Raw genomic sequence first — 19,033 nt, forward strand, 5'->3', positions numbered from 1 at the left:
TTCTGAAGCTCCCTTCTAAATGTTGCATTAAACCACATCAAAACTTTTTTCAATTACAATTTTTACTATCACAGCAAAAATGTAGGTCTATCATTCAGTTTTATTTTTAAATTAATCAATTTTTTTAGGCAATGTTCTTTTTTCAATAAATACATTTAATAAATAATATATATTTAATACTGTACAAATAGTTGAAATAAGAAAAAAAATATTTTTGTTGATAAACCGACGAACAATCAAGTACAATAATATATACTGTATAATTGTACTTCTTGTTATATATTGAGTGTCACTTCAGTACATCTTATATTTCAGCTTTTTCTTCTGTATCAATTTAGTTGTTGTGGGAATCCATATTTTCAAGTCAAAACTTTAACTATGGGGCACATTTATTTTTAAGGAAAGAATATTGATTGAGATATTTACAATATTTCAATACCTTTAAAAATCTATGAATAAAAATACATTTGTAATATATATTATAAATATTAACATATTTAATATTTTATAATGGGGCAAGAAATTAAAAATGGGGGGTTGGCAGACTTCTGCTACAATTAAAACAAAAATTGTTTTTCTCTAAACATCTACCCTCAGTACCACAAATAAAATATAATTTTAGTAGTAAGCGGTAATTATGTGTCAATGCTATATTTCAGAATTGTCTTTTTGGATAAAATAGGATTTTTTTCATTTCGTTATTTTGCACGCAGTGTAAATTTCTAGGTGGGAAATTTGTTTAAAACGTGTTACAAATAATAGTGTGTTACTTTTATAAGCACCAGTCAGGCATGGGGGCGATTGGTCTGGCTGGAAAGCTGAGCCTTCATGTCAATAGGTTTATGCCAGTGTTGGTATACTGACAGGGAACACCCGCATTTTAGAGTTGCTCCACCCAGAGCGTGTATCTGGCATCCGAAGGCGCGTAAATGACAAACTCAAGTCGATGTGAGAATATGCGTTGCCTTTTTTCTCATGCATATGGGAGCGTATGACCTATACTGAATAGCATCCATGATAAATAATATGATAACTGTGCGGAAAACAGTCCCGATCGCTCATGTTTACGGGCCATGCTATAGGCCAGCATACAAAAGATGCTGCTGATGAGCTGTGGTTCAAACGCCTGTGTGTGTGTGTGTCTGTGTGTGTGTGTCTGTGTGATCTTTCCCACCCCAAGTACCCATGATGCACGGTGCTACTCCGGCCAATGTGTCCGCAGCCAACACATCTGCCACAAGTGTTCCCTTTGCAACCGCCTCAGCCAATCAGGTTTGCTCCTCTCTTTTTTCTTGCGCCCTCCGCTGGTTGTCTGTCTCCCACGTGTGCGTGCGTGTGCCTCCTGATCACTGGGGAACACAATTGTAGTTAAGTTAGGTCTGACAGCTTTATTTAACACATTTTTGGGTGCGGAATGCAAAACTGATCTAAATTTTTCTCTATCACGTCAAGTTTTTGAACAAAGTGAGAACAAAGTGGAACAAAGGAAATATATACCTATGTAAATAAAACACTAAGATGGAATAGTTACAAGCTTTGAAAACTAAAAAAACTGCATAAAATGAAATTGAACTTACAACGTTATGTCCATGGTTACAAGGTTATGAGAAAAGCAAGCACAAATCCTCTTAATTCCTACTATGCTAGCTTTCTGTTTGCAGGTATTAATAGTACTGACCTATTAGGAGCTGCACACACCTCTCACCGCACTGTCTCAATTGTGATTGCAGAAACAAGTTGGCACGTAGCTGTAGATGAGTCCAATCGTAATCAGCTATCAAGTCTTACTACAGCTAATCAGTGGAATTTTGCTTATCTGGAGGGTAAGCTGTGGAGGAAAAAAATGTACGTGCTAGAAAAAACTGACTGCAATTTTGGAATCAGCATGCCAGTTTTAGTTTTAATCAGCATAAAAATCTAACTCAACGGAATTTTTTGTTCCCCAGTGTGAATGAAAGCATGAGGTTAAACCTCGGTCAACTTGTCAGCTAGTATGATTGGTCAGATCATTGGTATGCTCCACGTTGAATTTGTGAGCGTTACAAAATCTGTTTCTCTGTTTTTACAAAAAGATTCTTGTGTTATTTTCATTCTTTTCTTTTAGATTCCAATAATATCTGCGGAGCATCTGACTAGTCACAAATACGTGACACAGATGTAGGAGCCTCAATCACAACAGTATGTACTCAACTCATCAAAACTGTCTCCTATCATATTCAAAACGACAGACAGACACATATAGACATAGATAGACAGATAGATAGATAGATAGATAGATAGATAGATAGATAGATAGATAGATAGATAGATAGATAGATAGATAGATAGAAGTTTATTTATTTCCAAAATTCCAATCAAAAAGTTAAACTTTCATAGATTATAGATTCAGGGCCCACAATTTTAAACAATTTCAATTATTTATTTGTTTATTTTACATAATTTGGGCTTCCAGCTCATAAAACCCACGAAATCAGGAATTCAAAAAATTAGAACACTGTGAAGGAATCACCGTTCTCAGTTTGTGTAGAAAAAAAAAAGTAAACAAAGCCAAGTCTCTTTGAACCAAAGGGCGACAGAATGTGCAAAGTCTTTACTGGTATTTGTGAGGAGATGAAGCTTGTCCATTTTGTCGGGGTGAGAGCATATATTTGCAAGGCGAATTGATGCAAGTGGCATTCAAAAGCCTCGCTGTCTGAGCTTAACCTGCACTCCGGCACATTTCCCACTGTGGCATCGTCTTCGCTTCATTCGCGCCACACGTAACCGGAGAGGTTGACGGGCTTGCCCTGGTAGATACCAGAACCATTTATTTCTTTGAACATCGTCTGTCAATCAGACAATCAAGACAGACAATCACTGTTTTGGTATCACAAGTGGACGGTGGTTGTGCTAAAACTTTGGCTAATGCTATTACCAGCTTTGGTCACAGTAAGGTACAACTGACAGCTGTAAACAAGTAACATACTGTAAATATACTTACTAGATAAGCCAACTTCCTCCCTCACCATTCTACAGGTGTGCTCTTTTTTCTGTACAGACACTGAATTGGTAGCAGGAGTTATCAAAAAGTTCCAGGTGCCCACAAACAGCAATGATAATCTTATTCTCCATTGTTCTTCTCAACAACTCCAGGACGTTGTGTGTGATGCAGTATATTCTCAATGCCGATTGGCTGTCGTGATGCAGCGTCACACGAATTTGTGGCCCAAGTTAATATTTTCAAACTCTAGCGAATCGGCGAAGAAGCGAATTTTCGAATGTTCTTCTGATTTGCGTCGCCTGGCACGAATTTGCGCCTATTCGTGCATTTGTGTAATAACATTACAATTCATTCAATTAAAATAGTTCAATTCACATCTAGTGTGAACTTACCCTAAGTGTGGGGACGGACGAGAACTTGATTTTTTTAACGATTTTGAAGCCTTATTTTACTGTGTATACTTGGCAATTTTTTTTTTTATCATTTAAATTTGGCAGGGTTGTTAGCATACTCTTCTCCGTTGTGGGTTAATTTTATAAGACATTCATTTTCACTTTGCATGGCCTTAGGTTTTAGCATTGAGAATACATTTCGCCAAAAAAACAGCCATTCAGTTGAAAGTCCAAAAATCTAAATTGAACGTGAAAACCAGGATGCCGGAAATGGAAAAAAAACGAGACAGGAAAAGACGGACAAGAAGGGAAAATCTGAAGACTGGCTTAATGTGACTTAAATTTTTATTTTTCTCTACAGTCCCACAAATTAGTTTCAATACCAAAACTTCTTCAAGCCTTTGAGGAAAAAAATGTCATAACTTCAGCAATATTGAAGATACTTTCAGCTACTTTCCAAATTTCAACATGATCCAAATTAAAGTGCGACCCTTTTTCTGCATCCTAAACAAATATGTTCGGACAAACAACTAGAAAGCACGATAATAAAATAGCATTTTACAACTTGTCTTTATTTTGTTTCTGACTTCTTACCAGGTGGAACTGGAGAGCAAAGACCAGCGATTCAACAGACAAACGAACAACAATCTGATGAATCCATACGTCAACAACAGAGAGTTTGCGGAATTTGCTCCAGTCACTTCACGCACACTGCATACACTTAAAGAGCGTCTTCTTCCTCCTCTCCGTGAAGGGAAGGCGCGTTTACCTTTATTCACCGGGCACACTTTGAATGTGAAGAGAATAAGACGAAGTGCTGTGTCCATCGAGGCGGAGGAGGAATCGTGGTCTCTTTTGTACGTTTGTTCATTGGTTGTCTCTCATATGTTTACACAAAAGGTGCACCTTATATTTCAGTTGAAAGAGACAAAGAAGAATCAGACGAGGGTTTTTATGTTACTGTAAACCAACAAAAAAGGCCATATTTGTGCTAATATGCCAATGGTACTGCAATCACGCAAAGCAATCGGCTTTCCCTTTAAGGTTTCACGATTCGTCTTTGTTCCATCGTCACGACCCATCACTGCTGAAACGAAACCCTCAAATCTTTCGCGACAAGGTCAACAAAGACATAAAATTAGTGTTCAGTTGCCAAACTGCTGGCTGACGTGTGATTTGTTGAAGTTTATTGGGTTTCCGACAGGTCGTCAATGTAGGTGTGGTCTTGAGCTCGGACGTGTTGAAGAATATTTGTTTGTCCGACTTTTCAGATTTTTAGTCAAAGTATTTTTGCGTTGTTGTTTTTGTAGTTCGACTTAAGCAGGTACATACATACAGACAATGGACTTTGAGTCTTTTCCCTCACTTGCAATCAAAGTCAGCAAAAGCCCAATTGTCGGATGTCTCTGAAAGATCACTGGGCGTAAATGATTATCCCATGGTGTGCGGTGTGTTAAAAGTGTTTTTCCCTGCTTGGAAAATGGTCCAGACTGACAATTATAAATGTTAAATAGAGGAGCCAGTGATTGTGCTGAGTTTTGTGTCACGTGTCTCACAAGTCATTCACCACAGCAAAAATGACAAGGAGAGTTTGAAACGGGAATGTAGTTACCAGATAAACCAGTTAGCCTCGCCGGGATTTTCTATTTCCTCTTCTACTCCTCCTCTTTCTTCATTGAATTTCCCTCCAGTCTGAATGCGCTGTGACACCATGCTGCCTCTCACAGGTCAGTCTCGGTAGTACCACCGATATCTTTGGGGAACGTGACTCACGATTGACGGTAGAGATATTATGTGTGTGGTGTGCTGTGTTGGGCATCTTGACTACACCGTACTCCAAAAGAGCACTAAGAACATTTTGTATCTGGTCGTTTGTAAGGTTGTTAAAACTCGATGTGTGTACCCTGCCTTAAGGATTCAGTGTAGCTCTCTCGTAGGTCGCAGTTCGTTAGTATGTATTAACTGGACAGATAGCGCGTCGACAGTGACAAAAAACAAAACAAACAAAAACAGGTTACGATTGTATCCCTCATCTAAAGCCTTAGAATGTACCATCAGGTCATCATAATGCAACATGCCATTCAGAAGCCTGATCCGTGCCATGCCAATACACTTTTTTCATTCTCTTTAGTTCTATTAAGGCGTAAGGCATGTTCGAGTGTCTCTTTGTGTGTTCCCTCATCTTTATCTAGAATTCTGTGTATGTACATTTTGATTTTAGATGGTAACATTAGTATTTTCTATGTTATGCATTTGAACCATATGCATATTAGCATTCACTCCTGTAGTCTCTTTGTGTTCTCTGAGCAAAGATATTTTCTATGAATACTTAACAGTCCTAATAGAACAGAGAGGCAGAGTTGTCGCTATGGCTATCGTTGTCGGCGACAACAGCTAAGCATTTTAACGATTGTAAGGTTTGTAACTAGTCATCTAATTTAAAAAAAAAATATATATATAATAATTATTGTTCTTGGATGTTTTAGATGTTATTTTCTACTGTATCCATTTCAAATAATATTATCTATTGTTTGGGAATTTTTAACCGAGTTGGAAATTGGGCCATGTTGGAAAAACAAGCTGGGTTTTTTTTCATTTTTTTTTTTTCAGTCGGGGTCCCATGACAGGAAGTCCGCGCTCACTCCACCAATTGCAAACAAAATGGTGGGTGGGGGGGAGCTCCCGAACAGAAAAAGGTTGACTTTTTGCACTTCTGTACATAGTCAAAAAAGAGAGAAAACATGTATATTGAGATCTTATTTTGAATAAAAAAAATGTCTATAATGACAGAGCGTTTTGTTAGGATAACCACAAAAAAAGGCTGAACAAAAAAATCGCTTGCATCCAAAAGGCGCTGAGTTGTCATTCTCTAACCCCGCCCTCTTTCAGGAACGGCTGATGTCGCTCTTTTTTTGTTGTTTTTAAATTTGTCAGCAGCTTGTAGTTTGCCCGGTAGCTGTCCGGAGGAGGAAGGGGGGGGGGGGGGGTCCACTATCCCACCACCCGCACTGTCAGGCCTGTGTGTGGAGGCCCAAACAACATTACACGTACTGTCTCTTTAACTGGGAGACAAACGCATGTTAAACATATAAATACATTTTTTTTTAAAAACACAGTACTAAGACTAAAGAACACATGTTACAGAGAAATATGTATTTACAATATTCATACGCTATCCATATGTAATGAAATAAGATATTGAAAAAAATATAGAATAGTGGTTTATTTAAAAAAAATGACAAAAAAAATCCTGAGAATACAGAATTGTCACCACTTGGAGAGACAATGCAGCAAATCGTTCTCAATATGCTCTTCTGTTCATGTAAGCTGTGCTTCTCCAGAAGCATTTTGGGGGTTTGGTCACCAGACCGGCTTATCTCTCACCTGCCAGTGCGCATGCTTAGATAAAAGAAAAACCTGTTTCTTGTTTTTTGTTTGTTTGTTTCATTTTCTCTGCTCGTAGTGCTAATATGATGTATTCTGTCCTCTGCTGCCGTTTGTTTCTGCTTGTTTAACTGCGGCGTAACCCCCCAGCCCGTGCGCTGTCTCTGTGTGTCAGTCAAGAGATGAAAAACTAGTCTAAAGCCATAAAATGTTAAATATGACTGGAGGTGAGATGAAGTTCACACATTTGTTTGTTTTCCCAGGGGGCCTGTATTGCTATATTTGATTCTTGCTGTTACGGATTTTAAAAAATGTAATAAAAAATACAAAGCAACAGCACAATTGACTTTCATTATTTGTACAAGAATTATGGGTGATGTAATGAATAATGTGTTGGTGTTCATCCTAACTTGACGCTGATTGGACCTCCTGAGTCAAAAGCAGTCCGAAGGATCCATCACGAGTGGAATGACTGTGACGCACCGTCCAACCACAAGATGGAGCTGCCACTTTGTCAGGTTAGGCTGAGTGCACATGAGCCAGTCCCTACAAATACCCAACATTGGATGTCATCAAATTCGTTTGTACTGTATTAAATGATTAAAAAAAATGAAAGCGGTACTAATGTATGTGTATTATTTTTTGTTGTTGTAGTTTTGCAGTGGAGTAGAAGTACACTGCCTCATACAAAAAGCTGTTTCTAATTGTATATACTAGAGGGGAAAATACAAACAAAATAATGTTTTGCTTAACGACTGCTTTCATTCCTTGTAAAACTATGCCTAAAATTACCACTTTGACTCTTGACTGGCTGTGTGCTGTCTAATGGATTGTTAATTGCCCCCCACACTATTTAACTTATTCAACTATTCATTTCAGATGCACCATCCTGAGGTACTTGCTGAGTCATCAATTGGCCAATTTTCTGTGGTGTGAGTGTCTGATTACAGTAAGTGTGCATTTGCAGCAGAGGCAGATGGGAGAGTGAAGAGAGAGCAGCGGCATTTAAAATTCTCATCTCTTGAGTCAAGCGCTATTGACCCAAAATTTAACACTAACCCTCTAACAAACAAACAACGACACGTGGCCTGCCTTACTGCTGTGAGATGGACATGATCCGATACAAAAGCTGTATCAAAAGGTCTACCTTTAGAAAGATAATGTTCATGTTTGAGGCATTACTGTGGTTACAAAAGTGCAACGCATCAAACTGAGAACCCTTTCTAATATGTTGACCCTCTCCTTACCCGAATAAGGTATGCAAACCGCTAAAAAGCTAACTGTCATGCACTGCAATGCAACTCCACTACCAACCAAAACTACTATAATACACACTGTTAATCATAGAAATAGCCAACACCATCTAATACTAGGCTTAGAGAAGATGAGCAATGAAGAATTTAACCAAAATCTCGGGGAAACAAATACACAAAAACTTTGGTTTCATTGCGTAGCTAAAAAGGGGGGTGCTTCCATGCCAGTTTTCCATGCTTTGCCCAAAGACATGGACTTTTTAAAAAAGAAATCTACTCATAGTAGTCATACTTTGCATTTCATGTCGCATGACATAGGCTTAAGGGTCTGAACTTCAAACAAAAAAAAAATAAGTGCAGGGGCAGCTTCTAAACCAAATACACGTCGACCACGATGAACACGCCTGCAAATTGTGGTATGGTTTTGAGCATGGGAAAGCCCTCAAAATTATTTATTTGGCCTACCCTAATAACGAAACTGCGCAGTTCACACGAGTAAACCTATGGCAATAATTAACACCAAACAATTACCAGCCTTATAAAGTAAGCAAATGTTCACAAGTTAAACATTTGAACGCTTAAAAAGTACAAGAAGAACGAATCAGAGGGTGCCTAAAATCCGGCACTGACAAAATAAGGGTCACATTATGAGGGCTGCGAGGGCGCAGCTGTACCCCAGCGAATGAACGGACGCCATTCACACACTGGCAGGAAGTCCGGAAATACATAATGCTTGTGAGCTACAGCCTCCATTGTTAGCTTGTCTTTGTGGGATTGTTGAGGTGCAGTTTGAGGATGTCGGGAAGGGTCAAAGATCCCACAGAGGCTCCATGCAAAATGAGGAGGCAAACAATACGAGCTAACAGATAAGCGGTGAACTAGGGCGGACCATTTTTACAATAATAAGCATAAATAATAATTATTTTACCTACAGGCACCTTTCAAGCCACCCAAGGTCACTGTACAAAAATAGTTAAAAGAAATCAAGCAATACAATACAAATAACAACATAAAACCAATTAAAATGGCAAATGATGGGAAATATTAAAGTGAATAGGAATACATTTGTCTTGAGTTTGGATTTGAAGAGGGTTAATGAGTCTGTGTTTCGGGGGTCAGTCGGCAGTGCGTTCCAAAGATGGGGGGCGGGGCGGTGCGGCTGAAGGCTCTGTCCCCCACGGTGGACAGAGCAGAAGGGACAGTGCGATGAATGGAGAACAAAGATCTGAGAGAGTGGGAGGTTATGGCAATGTGAAGGAGGTCAGCACGATATGGTGGGGCAAGGTTATTGATGGCCTTGAAGGTGCAGATCAGTATTGTATATTGGATGCGGAATCGTACAGGGAGCCTGAGGAGTTGTTGCAGGGCTGGAGTGATGTGGTGAGCGGAGGGGTCCTTGCGACAGAGTTCGGCAGAGTTCTGGAGAAGCCGTAGTTTTTGTAGTGACTTGTGGGGGAGACCAAAAAGGCTACAGATTCTCCAAGAACTAATCAGAGTCAGGTGTAAGCCAACCTGGAGTCCAAACAATGAGACAAGATTGGACATGTAGAAAACACACACCGATTTAGAATTGTTGCTTGTCAAGGAGCATTGCCAGGTGTGTACAATGAAGAAGACCTCAAATTAAGACTTGTTGACTTGTATAAAACTGGAAAAGGTTAGAAAGGTATCTCTAAAAGTCTTGATGTTCATCAGTCCACGGTTAGACAAACTGTCTATAAATCTAGAAAGGTTCAGCACTGTTGTTTCTCTTCCAAGGAGTGGCTGTCCTGAAAAGATAACTGTAAGAGCACAGTACAGAATGCTCAATGAGGTTAAAAAGAACCATAGAGGGTCAGCTGAAGACTTACAGAAATCACTGGCACATGCCAACACCCATCCATCCATCCATTTTCTTCCGCTTATCCGAAGTTGGGTTGCGGGGGCAATCGCTTTAGCAGAGAAGCCCAGACTTCCCTCTACCCAGCCACTTCACCCAACTCTTCCAGAGGGATCCCGAGGTGTTCCCAGGCCAGCCAGGAGACATAATCTCTCCAGCATGTCCAATTATAGATAGGGATGCGCTGATACCGATACGATCCTATACGTCTGTACTTATACTGAAAATAAAAAATGCTCTGATACTACCACACTGATACCACTTAACCAACCTCACATATAACATTCGGTCGGGTGGAGTAGGAGCCATGTCAGCCGTTTGAAGATATTGCAGATAAATACTTTGGTGTTAGCTGACTGCAAATTATGCTCTGAAAAATGGATGATGAACTCCGCTCGGTTGGCAACGGAGCCCTCGAGTTTCAAGTTTATCAAACCCCATTGCCAGCTCCCCACTGCTTGGCTCCGGTCGAAAAAACAGCTGCGCTCCCGTCACGAAGCTGCCACATTGCAGCACGTAAAAGTAAAGAGACGCAAGCGATGGTATGATAAAGCATCACTTCAATTGTCTTGTCCCAGTTTTATATTATAGCTTGTGGTATTCTCAGTAGTCGAACAGTGGACCAGCCTCGGCAGGGTCCTCGAGGGTGCATGGGAGTTCGCCCAACCAGTCTACATGTGTTTTGGAGACTTGGAGAAGGCGTTCCACCGTGTTCCTCAGGGAGTCCTGTGGGGGTGCTTCGGGAGTATGGGGTACAAACCCCCCCACCCCTTTTTTTTTTTTTTTTTTTTTGTCCTGTTCGGCTGTTAGGTCAAGCAGAATGGAGGATCTGTATCCCTGTATCCTGATACGGGTTGTTTGGTCCCTGTACGGCCAGTGTCCGAGTTTGGTCCGCATTGCCGGCAGTAAGTCGGAGGGCTTTCTGGTGAGGGCTGGACTCCGCCAAGGCTGCCCTTTGTCAACAATTCTGTTCATAACTTTTATGGACAGAATTTCTAGGTGCAGCCGAGGCGTAGAGTGGGTCCGGTTTGGTGGCCTCAGTATTGTATCTTTGCTTTTTGCAGATGATGTGGTTCTGTTGGCTTCATCAAGCCGTGATCTCCAACTATCACTGGAGCAGTTCGCAGCCGAGTGTGAAGCGGCTGGGATTAAAATCAGCACCTTCAAATCTGAGACCATGGTCCTCAGTCGGAAAAGGGTAGCGTACCCTCTCCAGGTTGGGGATGAGATCCTGCCTCAAGTGGAGGAGTTCAAGTATCTTGGGGTCTTGTTCACAAGTGAGGGAAGAATGAAACGTGAGATCGACAAGCGGATAGGTGCAGCGTCTGCAGTGATGCGGAATTTGCATCGGTCCTTTGTGGTAAAGAAGGAGCTAAGCCGAAAGGGGAAGCTCTCAGTTTACCGGTCGATCTACGTTCCGGCCCTCACCTATGGTCACGAGCCGAAAGAACAAGATCCCGGATACAAGCGGCAGAAATGAGTTTCCTCCGCAGGGTGTCCAGGCTGCGACATAGGGTGAGAAGCTCGGTCACCCGGGAGGATCTCAGAGTAGAGCCGCTGCTCCTCCACATTAAGAGGAGCCAGATGAGGTGGCTGGGGCATCTGATTTGGATGCCTCCCGGACGCCTTCCTGGTGAGGTGTTCCGGGCACGTCCCACCGGGAGGAGACCACAGGGATGACCCAGGACACGCCGGAGAGTCTATGTCTCCCAGCTGGCATTGGAACGCCCCGGAAGAGCTGGATGAAGTGGCTGGGGAGAGGGAAGTCTGGGGGCCCCTGCTAAAGCTACTGCCCCCGCGACCCGACCTCGGATAAGCGGAAGAAAATGGATGGATGGATGGATGTATGGTATTCTCTAGAAACAATCTTGTATTTCTTTTACTCACTTTATGGTATATAAAGAGTGATATCATTACATCCCTAGTTGTACATATGGTCCAAATTTGGTAGCAAACAGACAAAATCTCTAGGACAAATCACTTTTTGAAAAATGGCCAAAATTCTCGAATTCTCTAAAATGGCCGCTTCACACCAAACAAGAAGATCTCTTGTGTCTTTTCGGGCATGGGGTGGTGATACTTTCTTTTGGTAAACTCACAATAGACATGTCCATCTATCTTCTATTACGACTCAATGCTCCAAATTTCCTCTGTGTGAAAGAGGCAACAGATTTAGCTTTAGGAAGTTAGTGTCTTGATTATTTAGTTTCAAATTAACATCCCAGTAGGCGCTTGCTTAATTGTGAGGATTAAAATCAGCAACTTAATGAATAGTCAGTATGCATTACTGGGTGTGGACAGAAACCCAGCAAAAAGTTAACATGGTTCGTGAGATGACTATAAAATAATAATTAAGACGTACTTAACGCAGCGCATGGATTTATTTTACTTCCGTACAATTGTTCATTATTGTACGGTACGACGCATCAGCTAAACATTAGCTGGTGAATCATTCACCTTCTGATGACTCATTATTAGCTTTCAGACCTTAAGTTGGTGAGTCATCAACCATCAGTGCCTTCCCAAGTTCTTTTTTGTATTTGCACAGAAGGTCAGACTATTTATTTCTTACATTGCTCATAACGTCCAATTCCAAATTCAACCAACGTTTTCAGTAAAGCGAACGAAGGGGCTCAGGTTCTTATCTAGTCTTAGGGGCTTGTCTAAAGCCAGGGCCCAAGTGCATCAGGTGGCGCCGTTTAAGCCAAGGCTGACTTGTTTTGTTTTAGATTAGGTTACTAAATAAAATGTACAGTTAATAAAGGCTTTTTGATGGCAACAGTTTCATCCTTGAACAAATAAGTTGAATATCCAAAATTTCCTTTATGAGAATTTGATTGTTATTACAAACAAAGCGACTAGTGCTCTGGAATTGACTGTATACAATAGTCCAACACTCTTATGTGGATAAATTAGGTAATATAAGAATAATATAATGTAGTGTGTACAATGCCAGGGTTGAAAAACCTTTAATAGCTCTTTTCCAAATTGATGACAGTGAAAAGAATGAATCAGCCATAACACTGTACATATTGATAAATACCTCTCAGACAGTGTCAATCAAAAGTAATCATTGTTAGCGTTACAAAAAGGAGATTTTGTGCAACTGAGTTTGTATTGGATTTGAGGGACATAGTGCTGATGAACCTAATGTTCTTTTAATATTGCACTAGTTCCTCCTCCACCTCAGTAGAGAAAATTCTCTGTACAGTTTATCATCAAAAGCTCTTCTGTCATTTATTTTACTCCCCAGTGTACTTTTCTCAAGGGATTTCTTGTGGAGTAAAAAGCTCCCCAAACTGCTAAACGCGCATGTATTGTTTCTGCTGCTATTCAGCAAGACGTCTTCATCTGTGAGTGCTTGTGAGCTCCCATGGTGCACTGCTGTCTTCGTCTGCTCTGTTCCAACAACAAGAAAGAGGAGATTGTTTGCTTCTCGACGCTCCCTTTTCTCTCGCCAGATGTAACGCGTCACTGCTTCCTCTCTGCCGGCCTTTCTACTCATCCTTGTTTCTGCTCCTCTTTTAGTTATTCAACCTTTGCTTTCCCCTCAAAAGCCCCCTCTCTTTTCTCTCTGTGTGCGTCCCCCCACTTTCAAGTCCTCCTCCCACCTGAGCCTTTATACCCATGTCAGTCCGGCCTGTCACGCTGCACCATATTGATAAGCGGACATGTAACGGCGGGTGGTGGTGCAAGGTGGGTATCTGAGAGGTTCTCTATACGACACGTCGGATGTTTAATTTTCACAGGCATCCATCCGGGACTAGCTTTGATTAAACGGTAGCGTTGATGAGTTCAACAGTGACATTGAACAATTGAACAACTTCTAATTTGGTGAAACTGGTTAAACACTGACAAAGACTGACTACCTATAAGTGCAACTCTGGCCTTCACCTGTCTCTTGCTCTCAGGTGCAACAATTAAAGCTGCATAGCCTGCAAAGAGCTCAAGAGTTATAGTTTGAAGGAAATCCTAGCACCAGAAACAAGGTTATTGCTATTGTTATCTCCATTTCTGTCAACAGAGGACAGACCGCCCCACACAAGAGCTTTTGTCAAGCTCCGACCTTGTGGAGCTGCCTTATTAAGCGTTTCGTGTTTTATGTTTGTGTGTTTCGAACTTCGCTGCCATGCGCCACCAACATGCTACAATAAAAACTAAAATTAATTGGAATCTAGTGCCGCCCATCTGTCTCGTCGATGTGCTTGAAATAAGGAAGTAATAGGGCAAAACATCTAGGACACGGCTGTTCTTAAAGGACCCGTGGAAATGCCCACCAAAAAGACCCTAAAATGGCCTCTTTAGAACCAAAATGGCAGACTTTGTTGATTTTCATCAGAAAAAAACTATAAAATGGCCCAGCTTTTGTGTGTGGGTGTGTGTGTGTGAGAAATACTGTGAGTAAGCAAGTAAAATAAACCTGTTGCAACGTGCAGTTTCGAGTTCCACCTGTCACTCTTTCATATTTCTTTTTTTATAGATTTTCTCTTGTTCACAGGGTCGTGTATCACTGCTGTGCGCTCCTTAGCATGTTCAGACACATCGTCACATAGTCGGCGTGTGAATTGAATCCCTTCATTCATTGATAGTGGATAAATGTCTCATATAAATGCATGCGCGTCTTCAGGTTTCCACTCCGGAATTTCTCTCATTTTACGACGGCTTCATCCCCTGATGGGAAAAGTTAGAAACAAAAAAAAAACAGTTTAAAGCTTCTTCTGTGCCTTTTTTCCTGCCTGTTTTTCATCCATTAGGTCGGCATGGATCAGAGCCATTTTGATTACCTTTCACGGACGGGACACTCCTGTTAATGTTGTTCAATCACGCAGCAACGTGCGGTCAGGGGAGGAAGAGGAGGCAGAGTCTCTCCTGCGCCATTAAGAGTAAGAAATAAACAGAATGATTAAATAACATTATTTTCAATTTTAGTTCGCTGGTCTATGAATCCAATAATAATTTCATAGTAAAATTTGCTGAATTTTCTTTTTTCCTGTTCAACTACGTAGATAATACACAAAGTGTGGCATCAAGCAGCCAGCCTCACCTTTGATTGCGCAATCCTTCACTAAAAAGCAGAAATAGCACAGAGCAACAGCACCATCTATTGGTAAAATTACGATACTACGATAGAGGAGGCTATTGGCAAGTGCCTCTTCACATCGCCATTGTTTTCAAATGCTTTGAATTCCCCCCTCCTTCTCAATGGACTACTCCATCTATTTACTGCGCATGTGCAGACTTCAGGAAGTGCAAACAAATGCGGTTGTTGGCGCGGTTGTGAGGAAAATGAAGCAGTAGCTGCAATCGATGCATTTTAAAATTTTGCTCCAAACACGGAAGATATATCAGACCTTAAAATGCTTTAAAACTATAGTACCAATCAAAATTATAATTAATAAAGGAAGACAAATGCCAAAGATTAACTTGAGCCTGCTTGGATGAGAAGGCGAATGTCTTCTAAGACAACAAGAAGAGTCCACTTGGGATCGATTAAATGCCCTGAGAATAAAATCACCTGGATGAATGAGAATATTCACAGGCCAGAGATTAAAGATCTGATGCAAAAATCAAGTCAGAAAAATCCCATTATATCAGTTTTTAATGCCATTAGAGCTTCTATTTTAACAGCAAATACATCACTCTAATGTCAGTGCCTCACCAACGATGAACCCCACTGCACAACTGGTTCAGTGCAAAGCGGACCCAAAGCTCAGAAATACACTCACAGAACACATTTGGTACAGGCTAATGAACAAAATAAAACAAATTCTGACTTCATGCAAAATTTGGATTGACACTGTCAAAGTGGTATTACTTGTGTTGCGGCCTCGAGACAACACTAATGCTGCAGTGGAGGAAAGTGGATGAATGAAAAAAAAATGTCAGTGAACAAAACATGAAGCTAATTTATTATGAATTCGCTATTACAGTACCATTCTCAGCCCAATTATAGGACTGAAAATCAATGAGATGGACATGATGTCATGACATGGCCTTAAAGTACTTACTGTATGCTAACGCTGCATTCCAGACTGGCTAGGAAATGGGAAATTTGGAGCTTAACAGGGCTCTCCTCAAAGAATTTCAGTTTAATGCTGACAGCCTTAAGAAGCATGTCGTTTAGCATTAGCTTTAGCTTTACCGTTGATTAGAAACCAGTAGTTATGCCGACAATAAACAAATGAATAAACAAATCAACAAACCAATAAATATGTATTATACAATCTTTTAACTTACATTTTAACATTCACAATGGCCACCAAAACTGCGGAAAATTTGGTTCACATCGAGCTGTACATGAGTTTGCGAGTAGGTACATGGTGCGGCATTGTGATCCAATTTCCTTGCAAAGAATGACAATTTTCCATTGTTGTGGTGCGCAGTATTCAGTATTTAAGCTGATGTCATCACTATGCTGCTTCCAACCCAAGAGAAGCAGCATGGTACTTTTTAAACTACATAAATTGTTACTGTTTACATATTTTTAATGGGATAGGAGAATATCGTTGGGAATGTTCTGAACTTCTGTTTCCATGCCACAGTGGAGCTCTGCATTGTTGTAGCAAAACTGCCCTTAGCAATAATCAATTCCACATAATAAATCATGTTTTTAGCAATCAATTCTCATGCCCAGTAATGAGGATTGTTATAATTGTGCTTTGCGACAGCAATTGAGCATTCAAACACATTTTACAGAGTAGATGTGTACAATATACAAAGATCCTAAGAAATTGCCTATCTTATTGAGCTACATGAGCGGAACAAAATAGACTTTGTATTAGAAACAGATTTCAGTTTGATGCCATGCCCTTCGACACAACTCCAACAACAATAACAAACATTTTTAAATGAATACTTCTAGCGGAATATTATGGAAGAAATGTAGCATATATTGGATTAAAATGAATTGTGTCTACATGTTGCTCTGCTGGGAAAGGATCCCGTACATCCTGCTTGCTGTTTGCACTCATGAGTCAGCACTATGTTCAGCAAAAGGCACCAACAAAAGCCCTAATGCGTGCCATTAGCTCGGCGACTCTTTCCCCACCACTTTTGCACTCAGTGTCTCCTCTAAACACATCCTTATGGCCAACAAATGATGGAGTAGAATGCTCCATTAGGCTGGCTCGTGCAATCCTCTGCATCTGCTTGGCCACACACTTTCCCACATTTGACGCTTGAAAATATCCACTTTGAAAGGGTCGCCACCGTTTGACCGGCCCGTTCATACACCAATGCAAACACTCACTTTGAGTTTACACATTCGTACAAATGTTTGGCAACAGTATTACCATTAATTCACCATTTTTTATTACTCTTGCAGCTTCAGTCGCGATGCACTGACCGTAATCACATTCAATCGAGCTTTTACAGCAATAGATATCTAATGACATCGTTAGTCACTGTACAGTGTAATGTTTTGTTCTTTTTTTTAGTGGTTAAGCCTTCAGTGCCTCCATAACTATATGTGTCTCAGTGCAATTCCTCTATTAACCCACTTCATAAAATTTACTCCATAACCACGCTTCATTAGAGCGTTCACTCCCTTAATTGGCACTCGAGTGACTTTCGTCTGGCCATCTGTAGTGTGGCATAAATATGCACCAGGAACAATTACAGCGATGGGAGACTGCTTGGGATTCTACAGTGATTCCAACGTATGGACCTGTGGTGTTTTTAACAACGACGTTATTTGTGCATTACAAAAGGGACGCTTAAGGAGAAGCATTAAGAATGCTAATAGAATTCTGGTCACATTATCTCTTTTACGGGTGCAGGTAGGCCTTCCTACATTGGATAGAATATATATCAAGCAGCGTAATGTGTGTATTTTGACTAACTGCATGTAGTTTCTGATCATGTGTGCAGTTGTATTTCGTTCTTGCAGTCATGGATCACAGATGCAAATAGCTACAGCCTTCCACCAAGATCTCCACGGAAGGAGGCGACCGATAGCCGAGCCCGAGGATCTATCCATTCATCATTCGCCGCTGCCTCGCTATGCAGCGTTTAGGACACTTCAGTTAAGATGTACTTTTTCGAGTTGTATAATTGCATAGTTTGATAGCTCAATGCACGCTATCCTGGTAGAACTGGACCAAGTTATTAAGAATGAGGAAGTGGCCATTCCACCGAATGGCCACGGCATGGCGTAAGGGCTCTTGGTCTTTAAATAGTGAAGTAGGGAACTCATGCCAGAAATTATACACCCCAGCCTACTTTCGTCATAGGGCTAGTTTTTAGCTGCGTCCCCCAAAAAATCCGGCCAGCTAAGATGGTGAAAAAGAGTTTTAAGCTATATCTTAACAATTCCGTACTATATTGTTCTCAGTCTTTGCACATGATTTCAGCACTTACCTTCAAACATATTTAATGTATTTAGAAACAAAACACTAAAATTACTTTGGGAGGGACATTAAAGCTAATCCAGTGTCACTTCTGCGGTACTGTATCTTATTTTGTATGCTAATGTGTTGGAAAAACTGTAGCTAGATACATGCAGTAGAAGAGGTTTATGAGGCTGAAAGATGGTATAACAACAAAGAGTGTTGAACATCTCTGAAAATCTCTGTGTTTACAAAGCTGCGAAGAAAACCTGGCAGACTTATCAGTGCAAGTGTTTGCTTCCTGTTTAGCAAGAGTTTCAAACAGTCTTTGCAATTTAAACCTTCTGAAATTTAAGAGCCTTAACTTCTCATATAATTCCCATCTTTACAGACAACAACAGTCAGAGCGTTCAAAAGCATCAAAACTTTATCCTCTCCTTGTTTCTGCTAATACTAGTGGTAGTAGTAGAATAATGTTAATTCGAATATGAATAATAATAATCTGCGATTGGCTGGCGACCAGTTCAGGGTGTAGCCCGCCTCTCGCCCGGAGGTAGCTGGGATAGGCTCCAGCACACCCGCGACCCGCGTGAGGAGAAGCGGAACGGAAGATGAATGAATGAATAATTTACATGAAAAGCTCTGCTATTAGAACAAACAGGAAAAAATAAAGGCGGGAGGGTTCTTATAGGGAACGTATTATGAAAATTTGACTGTTGTCTGTATATCAATAGTTGGGGCTCTGGAATGCCGGCCAGTCCGGTGTGTGTGAATTTCAACAACTACTTTAAGCAAACCTTTAGTTAGCTTCCTGTGTC

At 40.8% G+C, this 19,033-nt stretch overlaps 1 protein-coding gene across 10 annotated transcripts in view; it reads left to right on the plus strand.

Annotated features, from left to right (window-relative positions):
- The window catches only part of LOC133404734 (muscleblind-like protein 1), a 111,773-nt gene extending 104,455 nt beyond the window's left edge, over window positions 1-7,318 (plus strand). For all 10 annotated transcript variants that reach the window (XM_061680927.1, XM_061680921.1, XM_061680922.1 and 7 more), the window contains 3 exons: window positions 1,181-1,272; window positions 2,105-2,178; window positions 3,970-7,318. In XM_061680927.1, coding sequence (XP_061536911.1) covers window positions 1,181-1,272; window positions 2,105-2,161 — 149 coding nt within the window. In that variant the 3' untranslated portion in view covers window positions 2,162-2,178; window positions 3,970-7,318. The remainder of the gene's footprint in view (window positions 1-1,180; window positions 1,273-2,104; window positions 2,179-3,969) is intronic.
- Window positions 7,319-19,033: the final 11,715 nt, after the last annotated feature.

Source organism: Phycodurus eques, chromosome 7 (assembly GCF_024500275.1).
Source record: "Phycodurus eques isolate BA_2022a chromosome 7, UOR_Pequ_1.1, whole genome shotgun sequence".
NCBI classification, from domain to species: Eukaryota; Metazoa; Chordata; class Actinopteri; order Syngnathiformes; family Syngnathidae; genus Phycodurus; species Phycodurus eques.